The 22,686-nt window shown below is 38.4% G+C and overlaps 2 protein-coding genes across 2 annotated transcripts in view; one reads left to right on the top strand and one right to left on the bottom strand.

Moving 5' to 3' along the window:
* Window positions 1-470: 470 nt before the first annotated feature.
* LOC119470250 lies at window positions 471-4,870 on the bottom strand. Its single transcript, XM_037736475.1, has one exon. It carries the CDS (start codon window positions 1,828-1,830, stop codon window positions 1,297-1,299), a length of 534 nt encoding a protein of 177 aa, XP_037592403.1. The 5' UTR covers window positions 1,831-4,870; the 3' UTR covers window positions 471-1,296.
* Window positions 1,779-22,686, top strand: part of LOC108300228 (TCDD inducible poly(ADP-ribose) polymerase) — a 32,226-nt gene continuing 11,318 nt past the window's right edge. The window contains exons 1-3 of the mRNA XM_017522932.2: window positions 1,779-2,109; window positions 4,922-5,879; window positions 21,914-22,082. Coding sequence (XP_017378421.1) covers window positions 4,963-5,879; window positions 21,914-22,082 — 1,086 coding nt within the window. The 5' untranslated portion in view covers window positions 1,779-2,109; window positions 4,922-4,962. The remainder of the gene's footprint in view (window positions 2,110-4,921; window positions 5,880-21,913; window positions 22,083-22,686) is intronic.

Below are 22,686 nucleotides of genomic sequence, written 5' to 3' on the forward strand. Positions count from 1 at the left end.
ATTCACAATCTTGTGTAGTTCCTTCCCACACTGATGCTGAGCTTGCCCATGTGACTTGCTTTGGCCAGTGACACATTAGTAAGCATGATAAAAGTAAAGGCTTGCACATTGAGGCTTGTCTTTTTGGAATGTCCGCTCTTGCAACTCTAAGACTATGATGCTGCGAGGAAGCCTAAATTAGCCACATGGAGAAGCCATGAAGAGAAAAAACAAGGCATGTAGCTAACAGCTTTCCTTCTGTTCCAGCATCCTTAGCTTGTGGCTTCCATCTACATATTTTCCACATCATGTTCACATTCATTTTTGTCATGAGACTCCATGTCCATCCTCAAGTCCCAAGACTTATGACCCTAGTTTAGCCATTCCAGCCAGGCCCCAGACATCATGGAGCAGAAATGAGCCACCTGTACTATGCTCTGACTGAATTCCTGAGCTGAAGAATTCAGAATCATGAGCAAATAAAAGAGCCATTGTTTTAAGTCATTGTATCTTGGGGGTGGTTTGAACATAGCAATAAACAACTGAAATACTACTAAAAGTATAAAGAATGTATAACAAATAACCTAATTGTTGGAAAAGAGTGGAATTAAAAATAATCTATTAAAAGGACAGTAAAGAAACAGAACAACGAGAAAAACAGAAAGCGAACAGTAATATGGTAAACTCAAATATTAGCTTCTAGGCAATCCATGTACGAGTAGACACAGACCAAGATCTTGTCTCAATAAGATTTTAAAAGTAAAGATTTTCATCTTTTACCTATTGTCCTCTGAAGTCCGCCCATATATTCTCACTGTAGTTTAATGGCCCTGCCTTGATGCAATCTGAAATAAGCTGCTGCTGAAAGGTAACACCCTTAATCTATTCTTTGCTGGTGTGCTTACCTAGTCTGGTTTAGAACAGTTTAACAAAGGCTTAGAATCATAACGTCTATGATTTTTACCTCTTAGCTCCTAGTTTTACTGACTTCCATGTCTGGAATTACCAGCACTTTTTTTCATATATATGAATTATAAGAACTCAATGTATTGTTTCTTCTCTCACCACTGAAAATCGATTCAATATATGGAGTCACAATTCAAAGTATTTTACAGCCCAGAAAATATGGCCATTCCGTACGTGGTGTGTATTTCAGAGGTGAGTACACGGTGCTCTGCAAGCTCCACGAGGACAAAAATGAAGTCAAGGCTACATGCCTGGCACGTAATAGGCGCTCTGACAGACATTTGCTGAAAGAATAAATTAGTCACTAAGGCGTTTGTGGGCTTTAAAACACAAGTAAATGCGCTTCTAACGTCAAAACCTCGGAGCTAGGTTTCCCTTCTGCAAGGTGGCGTATGAGGCCCACGAAACAGCCGGCCCCTGCAGGTGAGCAGCCCGTCCGGCCTGTCCCCCGCGGGACAGGCTACCTCGTCTGGTGGCGGCGGCGGCGGAGGCGGCCTTTTGCTTCCTCACAGGGTGCGCCGGCCTCAAGGGCTGGAGGCGTCTGGGGAGGAGGCAAGTAAACAAAGCCAACCGCACCGAAACGGGTTGTTCCGTTTCACATCCTCCCTCGAGTGCCTGAGTCTCCTCGGAACAAAGTGACCCTCTATCTGTCCGCAGGCAGGTGGAGCCCGCCCCACGCAGCACGCGTTTTCCTTCCTCACAGCCGCGTGTAGACGCGGACCCGCAGGGACCCTGCCGGCCAGAAAAAGGACACGCCCCCTCGCGGGAGCATAGGTCCACCACACAGCCAGCGAACCTCTCCTCGAACGAGCGCGCACGCGCGTGCAGGGGGCGGGTCTTCTTCCCGGCACCCACTGAGCGCCCGGCCTCCTCAGCCCACCCCATCCCCCTCCGACCGCCCAGGCTCCGCCTCCGCGACGGGGCCGTCGGGAGGCGGCGACCGGAAGCCCTAAAAGCAGAGATCGAGGTGACAGGCGAGCTGGCTGGACTCAGAGCGCGGTCGAGGCTTTCTGCGTTCGCGGCGGCGGAATGGCCCGTGCGCGGCTCGCCGCGTCGCCGCTCTGTGATCCCTAGACGCCGGCTCCCGCCCTCGGCGCTGACCCCTGGCGCGGACGCTGCTTTCGACTCGGCTCCAGTCGTCCGTTCTCTCAGACTCTTGTTCAGGTAAAGGGCTCCGGGTGGGCACTGAGGGGCTGAGGGACGCTAGCGGGGAATGCGAGCGCCGGCCTCGCGGCCCCGGCCCCTCGCCAGGAGTGTGCTGGGCTGTCGCGGATCGGGGTGATTGATTTTGAGACTGCCCTTTGTACCGAATTCACTCGGATCCTGTCAGCATCAGGATGGAATTGGTTTACACTTATTAGGCACTTGGAGCCTCTGGCAGGTGTATACATCAGACCGAGACGCTGGAGGATTTAGTTGGGGTCGCCGGCGCCTGCCCCTTCCCAGTTCGTCAGGGCGGGGGTGCGTCTATGTGGCCTTTCCCGCGGGCCGACCCCGGGTGCTCTGAGACGCTGAGGAGTCCTTTCCAGACCCGAGGGGAGGGCACAGCGGCTGCGGGAGCCTTCCCGCTACCCCGCGTTTCGGGCTGCAGCCCAGAAGTTTGGAAGCTATTTTCACGTTAACTTTGAAAGCGCACAAGTCTTCGCCTTCCTCCCAGCCGCCGCGGGAAGCGTCAGCCGCGTTTCCCCCGCGCTTCGCGGCTCAGTTTTGCGAGCCCTCAAGACCCGTTGGACCTCCTTGGGAGGTGGGCTGAGGAGGTAAAGAAGAATTAAAGGGAAAGGTGCCGCGAGTGGCTTCTGGGATGCAGGGAAGCCGGGGCGAGTCGTTGGTCAGGAGGAGGCTGGACAGGGGTTGAGGGGCGCCCCGACGCCTGCTGAGGGGAAGGCAGGGGCGGGGACGCCCGGGAACACCCGGAATTGCAGAGCCGGGCGGCGCCTCAGCTGCGCTGCGCGGAGTTGGCGCGGCCCGGGACCAGGAGCTGAGCAGACCGCCGCGGCCGGCAGGAGGCGTCGCTCGGACCCGGGCTCGGTCGGCGCCGGGGTGTCGCGCGGCTGCTGGCTGGCAGGCTTAGGAGCGGCGGTTTCTTTGCGAAGGGCAGTCAGCCGGGAGTGCCGGAGAACCCCGGCGTCAGGAGGTGAGGGGAGTCTCGGTGTGTCGCCTGCCGCTGGAGACCGAAGGATGTGTCCTCATCTTTATTTTTCTGTTACGAAAACTAATTGAGGAACTAGGTTCTAGTCGCTTCCCCACTCCAGCCACTCCTCTAGTTCTCTGCCCGCCCAGTTTTGTTTCCGAGTTTGATGAAGGGCAATAATAGGCAAAGTTGCGCGCTTGCTTGCGTGTGTACGCGCAGACACTCATATAAATGAAATTGATTTAGTGTCTATTTTGCCTTGATTGGGTTTGATAGGAGTGGTCTGAGTGAGTGCGCGTGGGGAAAGCACAGGCCAGTTTGGTATGGTGGAGAGGGAATACCACAATCTGTGCCAATTGTGCCTTGAGGCAGTAGCACCGAATGATGAATAATAACGCCTGGCTTGGCTGCTTTCCAGTTGATTTATGTCTCACGTCAGATCCCTCCTTCTTCGTGAAGCTTTCCATAACAATGCCAAGCTCACAATAAACTCTCCTTTTTCTACCTTTTCCTTTTGTACTTACCATGTACACTTAACACTTTGTTATAAACTAGGCTTTGTATTTTACTTTTCTGAATTTGATGCACTTCTTACACATAGATTATGACTCTCCAAATCGATTTTTAATATTCATTTTTGGGGGACTCAATTTTATCTTTTGTTGACCAACAACAAAGAACTAAGCATTTAATATGTGCTTAACTAATTCAGCCAACAAAATGTGTATGAAACACCAGCTGTGTGCATTGTGGTGGGCACTTTACTAGGCACCTAGGATGCATATTTGATTAAGTCATGGGCCCTTGCGTCACAGATCTCTTTCAGTCTGTTGGACAAGAGAGAAGAGGATTAATTGCTCATCACCATTCCTTTCTCACTTGGCACCATCTCGGAAAATGTTTTCAAATTCAATTTTTTCAAGGACTCTGATTCTTGGAAGATAGGACTTTTTCGTCTCTTTCAGTAGTTGATTAGGAATCTGAAATTTGGCATGTGTTTATATTGTTTTATTTTTTAATAACATGCCATCATTTGCTTTTTAAAAAATGTATATATGTAACTTTTCTGAAGACAAGAACTAGGAAGCTCTTTCTGTGTTACCAAGTTGTGCTTGTTTTCTGACACAGTGTGCAGTGTTTGTTGCTGATGTGGCCTCTCTTACTAAACACACTCTGGTATTCCATCAGTAGTGGTAATGCTTTTGGGGGTTGCAAAAGTAGACTCTTAACATTTTTGGGTAGTATATTATAGAATTTTCTGAATATAGAAATGCTTAACAGACTCCTGGCTTTCTCCCATATAACATTTCAATTGAGAGCCCCTGTTTCTTGTGTATAGCCTTACACACTTAAATTCACTCACTATTTCAGTTTGAAGCTTATCTTTCATTTCATGAACTTTTAAAGAAACTTTTTGTCAACTGATGAGATAGGTGATACATAAACAACTGTGAAGAGAACTGCAAAGCTGAGTGGAGATGTGGTTTCCCTGCTTTCATCATCTAGACAGTTATTTCTACCTCCCATTTCCCATCCCACTCTAGCCTTACAATAAAAATTCATACCCCAGCAGAATTGCAAACTCTTGTGTATTAAGTCCACAAATGCATGCCAATGGCCTGTTGAAACACTCTTCTACTTTTACCTGCTTTGTGCTTTTGAATGGCCTTGGGTGCTTTGGAGCCTTAATTTCTCAATAAAATTTAAAATTGACCTGTAAACACTAAATATAGTATAAGTGGAATGGTTTCAGGTAGTCAAGACAAAAAGAAAATATTTTAATGAATGAATGAAATCCAGTTACTGTCAGTTTGTAAATGATCATATTCCTTCCTTTCCTCATAGGATTTTTAGACTCTGAGGAGCAGTTGGAGCTAATCCACGTCATGGAAATGGAAACCACCGAACCTGAGCCAGACTGTGTAGTGCAGCCTCCCTCTCCTCCTGATGACTTTTCATGCCAAATGAGACTCTCTGAGAAGATCACTCCATTGAAGACTTGTTTTAAGAAAAAGGATCAGAAAAGATTGGGAACTGGAACCCTGAGGTCTTTGAGGCCAATATTAAACACTCTTCTAGAATCTGGCTCACTTGATGGGGTTTTTAGATCCAGGAACCAGAGTACAGATGAGAACAGCTTACATGAACCTATGATGAAAAAAGCCATGGAAATCAATTCATCATGCCCACCAGCAGAAAACAATATGTCTGTTCTGATTCCTGATAGGACAAATGTTGGGGACCAGATACCAGAAGCCCATCCTTCCGCTGATGCTCCAGAACAAGTGGTTCCAATCCAAGATCACAGCTTTCCACCAGAAACCATAAGTGGGACAGTGGCAGATTCTACACCAGGGCACTTTCAGACTGATCTCTTGCACCCAGTTTCAAGTGATGTTCCTACTAGTCCTGACTGCTTAGACAAAGTAATAGATTATGTTCCAGGGGTTTTCCAAGATAACAGTTTTACAATCCAGTATATTTTGGACACCAGTGATAAGCTGAGTACTGAGCTCTTCCAGGACAAAAGTGAAGAGGCTTCCCTTGACCTCGTGTTTGAGCTGGTGAACCAGTTGCAGTACCACACTCACCAAGAGAATGGAATCGAAATTTGCATGGACTTTCTGCAAGGCACTTGTATTTATGGCAGGGATTGTTTAAAGCACCACACCGTCTTGCCATATCATTGGCAGATCAAAAGGACAACTACTCAAAAGTGGCAGAGTGTATTCAATGATTCTCAGGAGCACTTGGAAAGATTTTACTGTAACCCAGAAAATGATAGAATGAGAATGAAGTATGGGTATGTATTTATAACAACTTGTAGAACTGTTGTTAAATGCTATAGAGAAGGTAAAGAAGCTATAAGCTTAGTAGGGTGGTTTCTTTCAGTAGTAACAGGTTTTCTTTTTTTCCACTATTATTCTTTTGACTGTGCTATCCTGATTTTTCATGGTGGGTGAATGCAGGCTATTAACCAGACAATGAAGGTTTTATGATTTGAACAGTTCATATGCCACTCAGTTCAATGTGTGTGTGACTGAGAAATTGCATATACATTGAATACTGTGAATAAAATACTGCTTTAATCATACAAGGAAAGCTGGGTTTTGAAAGAAAGTCTGGCGAATCTTACTATAACATGATGAACACCTAATTTATCTAATTTTAAAGCTCTGCATATTGAGTGGCTCTTATTTTTTAAAGAAAAATAGTATTGTTGAGAGATGTTTGTGGCCCTCTTCATTTTGAATGGTATAAGCATCTTTTCTGTGAATGATTCAGAAGTTCCTCCCATACCTCTGGATCTTTTATTAATTTCCTTGAAGCTTTTACCATTAAGTTTCTATTATAGATAGAATAAATTTTTCCACAATTTAGGGTATTTTTTTAAAACCTGGAAGAGTCCTTTAACAATCAGTGAAGGGACGAATTTATGTTAATAGGTATGTTTATTATTCAAACAATAATCCTTGGGTTTTGGTATGCAAGATGTGTTATATACATAGCTCAGTTCTTTTAGTATAGATGTCTAAGCAGTATTCACTGGCAGGGAACCGATATTTCCACATCTGAATTCTTCTTTAAACTTTAATCATACAAGGAAAGCTGGATTTTGAAAGAAAGTCTGGCAAATCTTACTATAACATAATGAACACCTAATTTATCTAATTTTGAAGCTCTGCATATTGAGTAGCTCATATTTTTTAAAGAAAAATAGTATTGTTGAGAGATGTTTGTGGCCCTCTTCATTTTGAATGGTATAAGCATCTTTTCTGTGAATGATTCAGAAGTTCCTCCCATACCTCTGGATCTTTTATTAGTTTCCTTGAAGCTTTTACCATTAAGTTTCTATTATAGATAAAATAAATTTTTCCGCAATTTAGGGTATTTTTTTAAAACCTGGAAGAGTCCTTTAACAATCAGTAAAGGGACGAATTTATGTTAATAGGTATGTTTATTACTCAAACAATAATGAAGAAAATGATATAAAGTTGCTAGTGCAAAAATAGCTATATAATAAGCATTAATCTTTGTGTCTCTAAGTTATTTCTCCTGTAGCATAGAAGTAGTTAAATTGTATGGTGTTATAGCTATTTGTGTATGACGAAGAGTAAGGATTAAAATTAAAAGGGAGATAAGAGGACTTCTGTCCATGCTCCCTGACTAGGAAGGCCATGAGAACAACCTAACAGCTTCATAGATAATGAGTGGCCTGGTGTAGTACTGAGATGCATGACCCATATTGGGAGGGGGAATACACTGAATATACCATCCCAGAAATCCGGGAGAAAAATCTTCTTTGAGAGTCATATTTGTAAACCAACAGATATGTTGGTTTACACTACCCAAGTATCTAGAGAGTCAGCAAATGGTGGAAGTAAACCATTTCCAAGTTGTCTGATTTTGGTAGTCTTCATGTCAACCTTCTGAATTCTGACTGGTGCTAGAGCATTGCTGGCATTACAGAAACTTGATCTCTCTCTCTCTTTCTCTCTTTTTTAACTTATCTTGTTCCCATTCAGTAATGGGTAAAGGTTGTCTTTTAATAATTTTACTATTTCAGTTATATAGTGCAGAAATCCATGTGTCTTTTTAGCAACTGAATTATCATGAGACTAGAACATCTTGTGTTTCAAAAGGGAAGTGTGGAACAAGAAGAGAAACAGTATAATGCTCAAATTCCAAAGTATTACATAGAAGACCCAATGAGATAAAACAGGTCATATCAAGAGTGTAGTATGCCTGACTATAAATGTATTATCTTGATAATATATTACACTCAAGATTATATCTTGCTTCGGTAGTGAAAATCTTATACAGCTAAGTACTTTTAACTTATTTTTTAAGCCAGCATTGGAAGAAATAATGTTTTTCCATTTTATTTTAAAAATCTTTTTATAAGGTATTGTCCAAAATCTCTGTTGCCCATGAACTAGCAATTCTAATTGCTATGTCAAGGGTAATTAATTTTATATACTCTCAAAGCCACTCTAATCCTTCTGTCTCTAGATTGCAAAACTCTGCAGAACAGTGGCTCCCACTTCACCCTCATGAAGCAAATTTCCAGTCTGCTGAGTACTTCAGCATCTTGGTACATTAAGTTTCTATCTGTTTGAATTGGTCAGGAAGAAACTAGCAGGATTACTGGCCAACACATGACATTCTGTTACCATGAGAACAAGGCAAGACAATCATTTTGATCCCAGAAAATCCAGGAACTCTTAGGTCAGGAGCATATGGGTATTTTTTTATCCTTTGGTGAGATTATTTTACTTAAGAGTAGACATAAATACGGGCCCATAAGCATGCATTGTTGTATTATGAGGTAGTTGCAATGGGTGCTTGACTTCTGAATCAGTTTTAGTGAAGTAAACTAATCTGACACTTGGGAGAAGAAAACTATGAGTGAATTATTATAATTACCATTGCTCCTACTACATTGTTAGTGGTAATAAGTAGTCCTATCCTGGGAAAATAGCAAAAAAGTATTAACTGTTAAATTACTAGTAAAGTGAAGTTCTCTGAAGATTACAGGAAGAAATGTTGTAGTATAGTAGATAGCTAAGTGTCAAAAGTTAGGCTTTTGGGAAGTTGACCTGTGGTCATTGCATCCTGGTTTTCCTTGTATTCCAAAGCGATGTTGTGTTTCCTGGCAACAAGATGCAGATAACGGCATGTTGAGCCTTGCTGAGAGATTCACAAACAAGCTGGAGCAGCCCAGGTTCACATGGTTACCACATTATTTGGCTAAAGCTATTAATCTCTGTGGTCAGGCCTGTAAAGCTGGTCTATCTGTGCAGATTGCACATAACCAGGAAGTGTGTGTTCAGCTGTGTATATGTCCAAGTTGGAACCAGCAGCCTTTGGATTCAGAAGTAATGAATAATGAATGCCAGTTGTTTATCCCACAGTTTTCAGTAGTTTATATGGCTTGGTAAATCATTATTTTCTATATCCATAACATCTTAATTGTGTCATACTTAAGGAAAGTTCATAATTCTGGGTATCTAGCAGAGACAAAAGTTCATAGTTTCGAACTGTACAGATAAAATTTTTTATTTTGCTTTGCAAATGTATTAGATTTAATGCCTAAATCTAAATTAGATGTGTAGTGTTCATTTTGTTCTCAGGAGTGAAATTGGAAAGGAAGTTAAACTAGCTGGATAAGTTCACAGGACCTTTCTAACTTTATAGTCAAGATGCTTAGGTACTAAAAACACGTTAAAAAAGGCTTTCAATAATACATGCTTATTTGATTCCTTGAAATGAAATTATGATGTAATCCCACTTTGCTTCCATTCTTTTGTACATCTACAAATGTTTATTACCAACATCAACTGAACACTAGTGTGTATGAACTTCCCAGATATAGATGCTAAGGCTTCTTTTTTGCACAAGATGAGCCTTGGAGAATTTCCAAATTCCAAATATGCAGTTGAGAAAATAACATTGAGTGTTGTGTTTTCAATAAAGAAAACACAGTCTCAAACAGTGCAGGCACTCATCCTTAGTAGACGATAACATGGGATGGCAGAACTAAGCAGTTTTAAAAGAGCCTTGCACACTGCGTGGAGTATTGTTGTGGGTAATTGAAATTATGGAGGTTGTGCAAATCTCTCTTTGGCAGACAAGATCACCATTAGTTTCACATCATATCCATTTTAAATAGTGCCAGAACAATTTTCTTCACCCATCAAGAAGGGACACACTGCAAACCTTATTTTGGAGGCTACCTGCAGGTGCACATGTGATTAATGATTATTTCTAATTCTGAATTTATTGAAAGAGAGTGGGGGTGCAGAAGAAGATGGAAAGTTGCAAACCCAGAATCCACTATTAGTTTTTTTCAGAGGACAGGGTTTTTTTCTTTTGGGATTAATGCTTATTGATAAAAAAGGGAGTTTTACTTGCTTTAAAGCTTAAGGCTAGAGTGTTGTCATAGTTGTAGTTGCTGAGTGATTTTGATTGCTAATTGCCCTTGGAAGTCTTTATTTTTAAAATCTGCCCAAGGGGCAACATCATTAGATGACTTCACAGAAACTCTTTATAAAGAGAATTGTATATTAATGATCATAAAAAACATATACTGTTATAGTCCCTGTATGACTTGCATAGTGAATTAGCTAAAGTAGAGCAAGCTCCTGACTGAACTTTACTGGAGTAGTTAAATTAGCCAAGTTAGCTTTGGCATGCACAGCTGTGATGATGTATGAACTAACTCATTATGTGTTATTGATAACACGGGAGAGAGGAGAACAGCTGAAACTTACTATGCCTTGTGACTTTTTGGTATTTCTTGAATATACACAGCTGGATGAGTTTAAATTTATTTTAAAAATTCCTGCCTAAGAGAAAGAGAGAGCCCCATAAGCAAGAACTGTGTTTGAAGTGACTTTGAAAATGTGTGTCTTGTGCTTTAGGATAAAGCAATCCAATGAATTATTTTGTGTACTTCTTTATGCTACTATTTACATATGAAATAAAACTAATTGGCTTCTATCTATACTAATCCAGAGAAGTTACTGGATGTGTGTAGAGCTATCATGGGAATCAGTAGCAATCATTCATTTATTCCCTTTCTGGTTTTTCATCAAGCAGATCAGACTTTTTGAAGCAGCTGTCACCTGGCTTCAGGTGGGGTCATTCTTTTCCTGATGTATTTATGGTAATTAAAATGAACCTTGCCAAAAAGATTTATAACTTTTAAATCAGTTAGAGGAAATAGGATATAAAGTTATGTGGCATTCCCTAAAAATATGACATGATATAGTATGTCTTTTATCATTAAGTTGAATCCAAAGCTCTTACTTTTTATTGTAAGTAAGAAAAAAGGAATACGAGTTGAATATCCCTTACCCAAAATTCTTGGAGACCAAGTGTTTCAGATTTTAGATTTTGGAATATTTGTGTAGTACCCCGGTTAAGCATCTGAAATCGTAAATGCTCCAGTGAGCATTTGGGTATCATCTGGGTGCTCAGAAAGTTTTGGGTTTGAAGCATTTCTGATTTTCAGATTTGGGGTGCTCAATTTGTAGTAGTAATTATTCAGCTTTTAAAGCTTTATTCTACACAAAGTGATATAGTGGGCATGAAAAAAACACTACTTTTGACTGGTAACTCTGATGTGTCCCTGTAAATCTATTTCCTATTATACTAGAATTTCTAGATCATAGATTTACAATCTGCCATAAAGCAAAGATAAACTTGAGAAGTTCTTCTGTGTATTTCTAATCATGGTCAGTGATCCTCAGTTTTATTCTGGGTTTCGGTGCTATTCCTAAAGGGTAAAGCAGTATGTAGTCCTTAGAAACCTTGACTACTCAAGGAATGCTACAAAAATATAGCCATTTGAGATTCTGACTTTCTTCCCATGGTCTCTTTTGTTTTTATTTATTATTTCCTGATTCGAGACGGCCAGATTCTGTATCCTCTGTCTGATGGTGATGATTCTAGAGTGCATTTAAATAAGGACCTTAAGTCCTCTTAGCCTTGGTCAACAACCTTTAATAATTATCAGTCTCCAATTTGTGAGTTGCAGTTGCCTTTTTGCAGAAGGAAAACTTAGTACATGTGTATATCATTTTTTTTTTTTTTTTTTTGCAAAGGAAAAAACAAATCTTGGTTTTTCCTCTACTTTGCAATACCTTAAACACAAACTGTACAAGGAATAAAATACTTCTGAAGTTCACCATTTCTAGGAGCAGACAAGCCACATTTTAGATATGAAGGAATTTCTTTAACAAAACTAAATAGGGCTTATTTTTATATTTATATATTGTTTATCACAGTGCTTTCTAGGGACTGAGAATTATACTGTACACAGACTCACCCCAATTTAAAATTTCTTCCTTCAACCGTTAAACCTAAACCAGTCCAATCCCTGAAACAGTAACTGAAAGCTTTAAATTTTTAATATAGATAATTCCTTGTTAACAGGGAATTTGAAGTTACAAGTGGTAGGTTTTGGAATACATTTTGAAATTTTTGAAAATTAAGGATTCTTTGTAAGATAAATTCTGTTTGTGAAGATTTACATTCAATGTGTGAAGAGAACAGTATTGCAGACTTAAGCTAAATATAATCAATTCTGTATTTAGAATCTCAAATTTTAGAAGTTGATGACATTAATAAACTTCAGATTATCATTTGTGAGACTTCCAATTTTCCCTTGCTGACTCAGCTAGTCACTGTTACTAAGGCAAGCATAGAAGAGAGTTAACTAAGCAATCCTATTTGCCATTTCCACACAACAAAATGTGTCTGTCTCCCGGATCTTTCTTGCTCTATGCTGTTTACTCGCTGGTAACACCCATTTGACCAGTGAAGAACCTTTGCATGGTCATCACAATGAAAGGATAAGCTCTTACAAAAGTGAGAATGCTAGAGCCACTATTCCTTTTAACCTTCTATAGAAACCAGTGACTTTCAAGTATGTGTACCACAAAAAATTGTGTAAGGAGTGTATGAGAATCTCCTATAACTAAGTTGTCTGAGGAAGAGTTCAGTAAATTTGTATTCTTTATGCAAATTGAAGTCCTCTGTTTTGGTGTTGTTGCTTCTAAGTATAAGGAAGGATTTGTGAATAATCTTATGACGAAACATAGTACTTCTTGTAATCATTGGAAAATATGTTTAAGCTACACTTACAAGAATTTCTGTTCATTCCATTAGCTTTTTTTTTCTTTTTGAACTAATTGGAGGATTCTTAAATTGTCCCACTTAACATGACATAGCCAGAGAGTTTGGGTAATCATCTTTGGACTAAATATTCACCAGCACTTGAATAGTCAGTGAAGAATGGCAAGGGTGGGGACCAAAGGGTGAACTTTGCTTGCAGTAGTGCATGTGCTTTCAGAATCTTGCATGCACCCTGTGATTTCACCGTTCCTTCAGCTGATCAGATTGTAGAGAGGGCAAATGGCACAAAATACTCTAAATAATTTCCTGATGTGGTTGGTCTTTGGTTTTTGACTGTCACCTGGCTTAGCTCTTTCACTTCCAGGCATTTAGAGAGTAAAAATTAGCACAGGAGAAACACTGGGTTTGCCTTCTAAGTTTAATTATTCATCCTAACAAAAGAAAGACATCCTTGATTCTGGGCAGAGTATGTGAAACAGAAAGGAACTTTGCTTGCTTGCTTTCTGACATTTGGATTATCCAAATGCTGGCAGACATCAGAAGCATTACGTAAAGTGTTCTACAAATTTGTTACTCGACTGTCTTAACTAATTGATAAAAGTGAATCTATCAGAGAAATTCGGCTTTGTAGAATCCAACTCCCTCAGAAAAAGTTACCAATTTAAGAGTATGTTGAAAGGTATTGTTATCATAGTTTATAAAATCTAGACAATAAAAAGACTCTTTGTCTTTTCTATAGGAAGTCTTTTTCTCCAGAAATTTGTTTAAAGAGCTATCAAAGTAATGAATTCTCTGTATAGTTTACTTGTATGCATTCAGATCTCTAGTCTGCTGAAAGCTGCTTACTCATCTCTGGGTTCTTAGCATCAAATACATAAAAGTCATCAATGAGTATATTTCTAATTCATTGATTAGTTCATCTGGACTAATTGGGGAAAAAACAAAGCTAAATAATAGGAAATTCTGAATAAAAACCTTTTTGTGGCGATCATTTGTAATTTAAAAGTTAAAGCGGAAATAAATTAGCTAATAGTTTATATCTTACTAGGCATTATTAGAAAATATTTTTATGATAACAATAACTAGTATTTCATTTATATGTAAATGAGTGCTGAATTGAGATTATTTGAAAGCAACTTAAGTAATTTTGTCATTTATAGTATTATTTTACATTTATGTAGAAAAATTTGATAAATTTATTTTATCCTTTTTTAAGGGATGTCAAATTCTATATCCAAAATATTGAATTAACCAGTATTTGTGCCGTGAATACATGGGAGACATTTTTTATTGTTTACTTTGAGATAAGATAGAAACCTCTCAGTTTTAAAAATATTTTTCTTAACAGAGGAGATATCTACTCTTCTTTATAAAAATCAGTGATTGTATAATTTAAGGTAGTATAAAGCATGCTACTATTTTAAAAACTAGCCTGTGCCTTCTATCCCAGCTATTCTTATAGAAATTAAGTTTCACTTTCTTATCAGGCCATGGTTGAGAAGTATGTCTCACGTATAGTACCTTCTGTGATCCCAGGACATGTGACTGATCTTGAATAAAAGTTAAGGCTTTTATGACATTTCTGGTACCTGCTGGGTGCAAAAATTTAATCCCGCACCATTATAATAGCAGTGAGATCTTCTGATCTCATAAGTAGAATTTTTATTTATGAAATATTTTAGACTTATCCATATCTTACTGGAAAGTCTTTTTGTGTTCGTTGATTCGCAGTTTTGTAATAACAAACAAACAATGAAAAAAGTCAGCATACCATCATTCTCAGCAAACTAACAGAAGAGCAGAAGATCAAACACCGCATGTTCTCACTCGGGCGGGTGTTGAACAATGAGAACACATGGACACAGGAAGGGGAGTACTACACACTGGGGTCAGTTGGGGGGAAATAGGGGAGGGACGGTGTGGGGTGGGGAGCTGGGGAGAGATAGCAAGGGGAGAGATGCCAGATGTAGGTGATGGGGAGGAAGGCAGCAAATCACACTGCCACGTGTGTACCTATGCAACAATCTTGCATGTTCTTCACATGTACCCCAAAACCTAAAATGCAATAAAATAAATAAATGGAAAAAAAAAGTATTTTAATAGGTTCTTTTCCTTCAGTAGATATTGTAATTTGCTTTTAGTGGGTGCACTGGGGCCAGTGGACTTCATTGTATAGTGTTATTTATTAGGGGTTTAACAAACATCTATATGTATTCAAATGGTCATGTCTTAGTATCAATGTGTTTTGAGAATAAACTGTGTTATGTTTGTTTAGTTCCCCATATGCTTTTGGAGAATATACAGCTGAAAAGCTTAAAAACATTATCTTTTCATTTAGGAAATTTACCTGCCTCTTTCTTCTCCTATCTCTTATCCTCTCTTTTTCATTTCACGGGGTTCACATCTAGAATGACTTTTTTTTTTTTTTTTTTTTTGGAGACGAAGTCTCACTCTTGCCCAGGCTGGACTGCAATGTTGTGATCTCAGCTCACCACAACCTCTGCCTCCCGGGTCCAAGTGAATCTCCTGCCTCAGCCTCCCGAGTAGCTGGGACCACAGGTGCGTGCCACCACGCCTGGCTAATTTTTTGTATTTTTAGTAGAGGCGGGGTTTCACGGTGTTAGCCAGGATGGTCTTGATTTCCTGACCTCATGATCCACCCGCCTTGGCCTCCCAAAGTGCTGGCATTACAGGCATGAGCCACCGTGCCTGGCCTAGAATGACTTTTGAGACTACAGATGTCTAACAATTTGTGAATCAGACATGAGGTTTGGCACACAGATAAATGTGAATTCAGACAGCATTCTTCTCACTAACTTGCTGCCTTCTTGGAAGCAAGAATTTCCAAGATGTCTCAGGAGGTACCAAGGGAGCAGCAACATAGAATTTTGCCTAATGATCACTTCTTAAAGAAGTGATCCTGAGAAATGCATTGTATCTTAAGGTGGGGAACACGTTTACCTACTCAAAAATCATTTGAGGTATTTAGGTAAATCCATGATCCGAGTTTTATGTTAATAGTTTTACAGTGTCATAGTGTAATTAAGTATAGAATTTAACCTCTGAGGCTGGGCACAGTAGCTCATGCCTGTAATCCTAGCATTTTGGAAGGCCAAGGCAGAATGATCACTTGAGACCAGCCTGGGCAACATGGCGAAACCCTGTCTCTACAGAAAAATACAAAAATCAGCAGATGGTGGTGGAGCATGCCTATAGTCGCAGCTACTGAGGACACTGAAGTGGGAAAATAGTTTAAGCAAGGGAGGTCAAGGTGGCAGTGAGCCTAGATGGCAACACTGCACTTGAGCCCGAGTGACAGGAGACCCTATCTCAAAAAAAAAAAAAAAAAAAAAAAAAAAAAAAAAAAAAAAAAAGTGAAAGAAAGGAAAAGAAATTTAATCTCTGGTGAATATTAAAAGATGTTGCTTTGGATGTAAGCATTCATAAGTAAGTTTTATTGCCCCACCCCCCGACAGCCCTGTACTACTTTATTTTGAGGCAGTGTCAGCAAAAATCTTAATTAGCAACAGAATAAATGATAGTTTTTGTATCATTTTTATTCAGCTTTCTGAATACATACTTTTCTACACACTGTTTTCACAAAATATGTTGGTATTATGTATGCCATGTCTTTCTCATCACCTTGTAACATATTTGCTGGGATATAAGCTGCCAGATATTCCAGCATTGCTAAACGAGTTCCTGGAACTATCAAAGCCTAGCATCAAAAGCCAGCTATATTTTGTTTTCCTGTAAAATTGTTTTAGCAGCAACAAACATATCTCATCTGTCATAACTGTCTCAAACCAGTAGCAGAACCTCAATACTCTCAATAAATTAAATTGCATTTAATCTTTATCCTTCTATCATTACGACCCTCAGTTTTGGGAGACATTTTCACTTTACATCATAGTAATAAAAGGGCCCACTAATTGTATGTGGTGAGTCTACCTGATTAGGGTGGGTATTAATTAATTTGAGGTCACAGGCTTATGCTTATAGAAACCAGTTAACTCTTACAGGCAGAAAGTCAAGGTTCTGAAGTTTAACTGAGCTGGTTAAAACCGTAGAGAGTGTAGGGTTCAGAAAACTTTGTATTTAGTCAACGTATGCCAATGTCTGAGTCTGTGTTTTATTTCTATTACCTTCCCACTTAAATATGCAGTATGTCTTGTAATTTCTTGTTAATAGCACCATTATCCAATCACCCAGACCAGAAACATGGGACATCCTAGTTTCTTTTCACTCTCTTCTGCCCCACATGTAATTATCCTTCATGCAGTTAAATTCTGACTCTTAAATACCTCATATCATCCCTACATTGCCTCCTTAGTCCTCTGTCATCATATGTCTCATGTGCAGTTCTAATAGCTATAGATGGCTGTTCATAAAATAATATTGATGAATATCCTAATATTTACCAGATGAATTGTTTTCTCTATCTGTCCAATGCCAAAAATAAATAATTCTTCTTATTCATAGAAGAAATCATTCTTTATACCACTACAATTGGAGTGACCTTTATAAAGACAAATCTGGATCCTGTTGAAAATTCACTGGTGTTTCCTACTGCCCATAGAATCAAGTCCTAAATTCTTAACCCAGGAAACAAAGTTCTTCATTATCTAGCCCTAGCCAACTTATCCAGTCCAGTTTTATCCCTTACCTCTCATAGATACATATACCTTGACCTCCCACATGAACTGGGTGTGCCTCTTGCACACTATTCTTGTGTGCCTTGCTTGGTTAGCTTCTTCACATGGAGTCACTCTGCATTTGGTGTCCCACTTCCCACTGTTTGCCTGGTAGCTAGACTTGACTCACATTTTATCCACTCTGGGACGACTCCCGTGACCACTTTTATTGACAACTTTCCCAGCAGAGGTAGGCTGTCTGCCTCTGACCACCTTTGTGTCACATTTCACACTATGCTACAGGGTTTGCTTTCCCTACTAGATTGGAGCTCCATGGCATTTTGCCTTTTTCATTTTCTTATGGCCAAAGCAGAACCCAGTACCTAATTAATGTGTCTACTTTCAATTACTTTGCTTTTTAAAATATTGTCTCATTTTCTTCTTGGTTACAAACACTTTATAAATAGATAAATAGCCTAAAATGGTTACATTCTTCATGGATCTCTTAAATGTATAACCTCAAGAGCTATTTATCTGAGAAAGAAGCTGTGTTTTTACTCATTTCTATTTCATTTAGCATCTTTTTCTATTTTAGTTCTGGTTTTCATCCCAACTCCGTTTATTGTTCATGTCATAGGTCCTTTCTACTTTCTTTTTAGGATCTTAAATACTAAAATATTAGTATACTTAAAAGAAATGATGTGTGCAGCATACTTTCTGACTTAGTGTGGGTTTTCGTGTTCTATGCGTTGGTAATGTATGTTGAAAAATGTTGGCTTAATTGGTATGTGTAGATACTTGTTGAAGAGGAAAACCATTGTTATAAAGCATCTAAATTATGAGAATGGGCGTCCTTTTCAGCATTTTAAATTAGTGTTGTATATGGATTCTTATAGTAGTATGTGTGGTGATGTGTTGGTGAAATGTGCAAAAACAGAATTGTTAATATTTCAGCGGTTCAAGTTCATTCTTCTGTTAATAGCAAAAATCAGCAATCTGTTCACACGTTTTTTTTTTTTCCTTTCTGGTTCATGATAGGGCCATATATTAGATAACACAATACTGATGAATTTAGCCATGTGATACAGGTAGCAAGATAGAAATCCTACTGTGCAGTGGCTATCACTCACACTCTTTTTTTGACCATCCCTCAGTAGAGATGCCTTTTAGGCCTGATGGGGTTCTCATCTCCAAGGATTATTGCACCTTGCTTTTACAAAGACACCCCCAATCTTTAGCACTGTCTCTCTTGCTCAGTTTCTAACAATCTGTATATACTGCTCAGTTTTCCAATATCCTGTATTTAATGCTTTGACTCTAACTTCATCTGCTCAGTAGTATAAATTCCTACCCTTATATCTTAAGGCTATGAGACCCTGGACTTAAAACATCCTCAGTTCATTGCCTGACATCTCTCACATTGCTTGTTACCCACTTACAAGAATTTATAGGATCTCATTTCCTCATCTCTCAGATAGCCCTGTTTAGAAGGTCTCCTTTTCCAACTACTTGTACCGATCCTGTCTCCACCCATCTTTCAAGAAGCAAAGTGCTTGGAGACCCCTTTTTCCTTGTTCTTACAACTCTTTACTTACCAGTGATATATCCTGTTATTTAAACTGCTCCTAAAATTCTTTTTCTTGTCGAAAGTTATTTTAGATTGAAAGAGTAAAACCTCTTAATTTTCCTGACCTTTTTCCATTATTGGATGCCAATAACCATCTCTTCTCCCATATTGCTGCATGTCTATTCTTTGTCCTCTTGTTTCCTGAATGTACTTGCCACTGATGAGCTTAGATAGGCAGATGTACTGCTTCTTTGGCTTACATTTTGTTAGTTATTCCTCTCTTAAAGCCCCTGGAAGACAGGGCTACATCTATTTAATTCTTTGCGTATTGTGCAGTAGAGCCTACCATCACGATTACCACACACAGATGACTCATAACTGCTTTCCGATAATAAGAAACAATAGTTTGATAAAGAAGAGTGTGGTGGCTGTTGAACATTTGGCATCCATATTGCACACATTTATACTGATGCAGATTGTAGAGGAAAAAACCTCTTGGGTTTAGATTTTTAAAGCATCCCCTGTTTAAGGGAGAGCAGGTGGTAAAATTAATCTTACAAAAAGACAGTTTAATGTTTTTCAAATTTGCGATTTTGTCTCTGTCAAGTTTAGAAAAAGCATATTGAAAACCAAATAGAGCTAAAACAGTACTTTGATACATCAGTCCAAAGAACAGTTGATTGTAGCAAATTAGGATTTGTCATAGAAACTTCATAATGCCCAAAGGACTGACATGCACAGAGAATGTAGCAAAAGCTGCAGTTGTAAATGTCTTTCTCATGCAAATCGTTATCTATGAAGTCTCAGTAATACAGGCTTACACAGAAATTGCTAGAGCGATGTCCAGAATAAAATCTGACACTAAACAGCAAAAAGCATTGGGTGTTTATATTATAATGCATGTTAACATAATGACTGCTATTCTAAGAAATAGAAATACTGAGGAAATACTGAGGATTTGTAACTCATAATTGGGAAAAGTTGCTGGGTGAAGCTTAAGGGTGGAAAAATATGTTTAGAAACTTAAAACAGTCTTAATAGGGAGAAAGATTTTTATCTCACTTTCTAATCATAATATCAGATTCTTAAGGAATATTGCTTGAGGCAACTTGATACAAAGTTTTAGACATAGGAGTTCTAGTTTTCAGGAGTTTTGTTTGTTTCATTTTTTAGGGTTTTCCAGAAACATTTTTCTATTTGAATTAAATATTCCTATTTACCATAAATCATTTTAAAACAGTGGCCAAATACTATTTTTATTGTATTATTTCATGCTTAATTAAAATTATATGTTGTTTTTAAGACCACATCCAACTAGTTAGTATTCTTTCTAAGGAAGAAATTGGGGATTTATTGGGAAGATCTGTAGGAATTTTAAATGAATATACTGCTCTTTACAAGTTCCATGCTTTTTGGTATCATCAGTTGGCTATGTAACCTGAGTTTTGTTTTTTTTTCTTTTTTTTTTTTTCCAGAGTAGAACCTGATTCATAAATTGTGAACATTGGGATAGAGGGTGGAAAGTAGATTTTTTCTTTTCTGATGTTTGCCAAAGTTGTATTGAGAGATGTTACTAGATATTTGCGGGGGAAAGGGAGAGAGGAACATTGTCATAGGTTTAGAAGGATTTTTATAGCCTTCATCACAGTACTTTGGTCTCTACCTTAGCATAGGGACTGAGGAGAGACTGTCAAAAGTAAATTATTAAGCTTTGTATAATCAGTTTTTCAAATATTTGACTGCAGAATCTTTTGTGCACAGAATACCTATTAATAGTTTTTAAAACAAGTATTCCAAGAGCAGATTTTGGAAAATGTGCTAGCTAACAAAACCCATAGATCAAACTCCTTTTTTTAAAGACAGAGTTTCACTCTTTTGCCCAGGCTGGAGTGCAGTGGGCAACCATAGATCAAATTTAACAACCCTTTTCAAAATCCTAATTTACAGCCAGGAAATAAGTTAATTATAGGGAAAATCTGTCTCAATACCTAGACCTCACATGTATCAGTCTTTCTGAATGCCACTAGATCTTGAGTATTTCCTGTATTGCAGACATCCATTTAGAAATCTGTGGTACACTATGCTGCAGTAACTATTGCTGTTATCATATATTTCATGTTTTATATTTTCTTCAAGTAACTTTCAAACATATACAAAAAAGAAGAGACAGGAGTACAATGACCATTATGCCAGTTACTTGAAATATTGGTTCAAATGTTTCATGAAGTTCTATAAAACAGGAAACACAAATGTTTTTATTAGACCACCATTTATAAATTGATTTATTAAATGAGCCTGATTCACTTAGTGGGACTTCCCTTCTAACAGTATGGAGACATTTGTAAAGTCAGCAGCAGCGGACCATATAACAAGATGACCAAAATATTCTCAAAGCTAAATCTCATAATAATCCAAACGATTTTTTTCTTCATGTTTTGCCAATATTTTTCTACTCACAGGATAAAAGATAATGTTGATGTTGGGTGGATTAGTACTGGCTTTATCTGGAGTAATTTTATTTTTCCCTTATTTTATCCTGTCTTTGATCAGGCAATACTATATATTCCTGTGTTGGCTCAAGTAAACTGATGGCCTCTGAAAAAAAGGCCGAGCTTCAAGAGAAATTTTCTTTTGTCTATGTTTAGTTTCTACATACCTTCATAGTAAAACGGACTCCCTGATTGGCTGAGGCCAGCCCACTGTAGAGTGGAAGATGGGCTTATTTTGATTGGTTTAGGCCAGTGGTGCTGTGAGGTTAAATCAATCTTACTATAATTCCATGGCCTAGAAATTTTGGTCTTGATTATAAAGGGCATATAGGAAATGGATGCTATGGAAACAACCAGCAATAAATATTCTTTTACTCTAAGTGAAGCAAGTCTTGAGAATTCTACGACAGGCTATGCTATATATTTTTAATGTCCAATGAGATGTTTAGATATTTTTGTTTTACAAATGTATTAACAGGTTTTTGATTTTTGTTTTTTTTTTAAGAGGTCAAGAATTTTGGGCAGATTTGAATGCCATGAATGTGTATGAAACAACTGAATTTGACCAACTACGAAGGCTGTCCACACCACCCTCTAGCAATGTCAACTCTATTTACCACACAGTCTGGAAATTCTTCTGTAGGGACCACTTTGGATGGAGAGAGTATCCTGAGGTATTTACAGGTTCTTTCTTGACAAGTACATTTTTCAAATTTAATTTTTTCCTTCTTCTATTCTTTTATTCTTTCTTTACAACAATGACTAGGCAGAACTATGAATATAATCAAAGAGCTTATGAATATAAAATTGAGTCTCATTGATACAAGAAAACTTTTTATTTTTCTTAAAATTTATTTCTTTCCATTAATTTGAAATCCAAAGATAGCATACCACTATTAGCTAAGTAAAATTCTTTCCACAGAATCTTACATTATAGAGATGAAGTACTTTGACCTGTTGCCACCTATGGAGTAATTTTCACAAGATGAGAATTGGTGTAACTTTTGATTATATCTGGCTCCTGGGCTTACGGAGATTAGATTAAGTGTTATACTTGGCATTTTAGAAGCCCAGTGGAAACAATCACTCTTATGTCTCTGGAAGAAGTACTTGATAATGTTTATTGAGCTGTGGTCAGGGAAATCAGTTATTTAAAATTTTCTCCTATGTGCATTTACATCCTTAGTCTGAGATAGTGAAAATAGCCCTTCAGTCTCAAAGCAAGATTTTAAAATGATGATGGTTTCCTTTGCTTCTTTTTTTTTTTTTTTTTTTAAA

This window comes from Cebus imitator, unplaced genomic scaffold, assembly GCF_001604975.1.
Source record: "Cebus imitator isolate Cc_AM_T3 unplaced genomic scaffold, Cebus_imitator-1.0 Scaffold25, whole genome shotgun sequence".
Taxonomy (NCBI): domain Eukaryota; kingdom Metazoa; phylum Chordata; class Mammalia; order Primates; family Cebidae; genus Cebus; species Cebus imitator.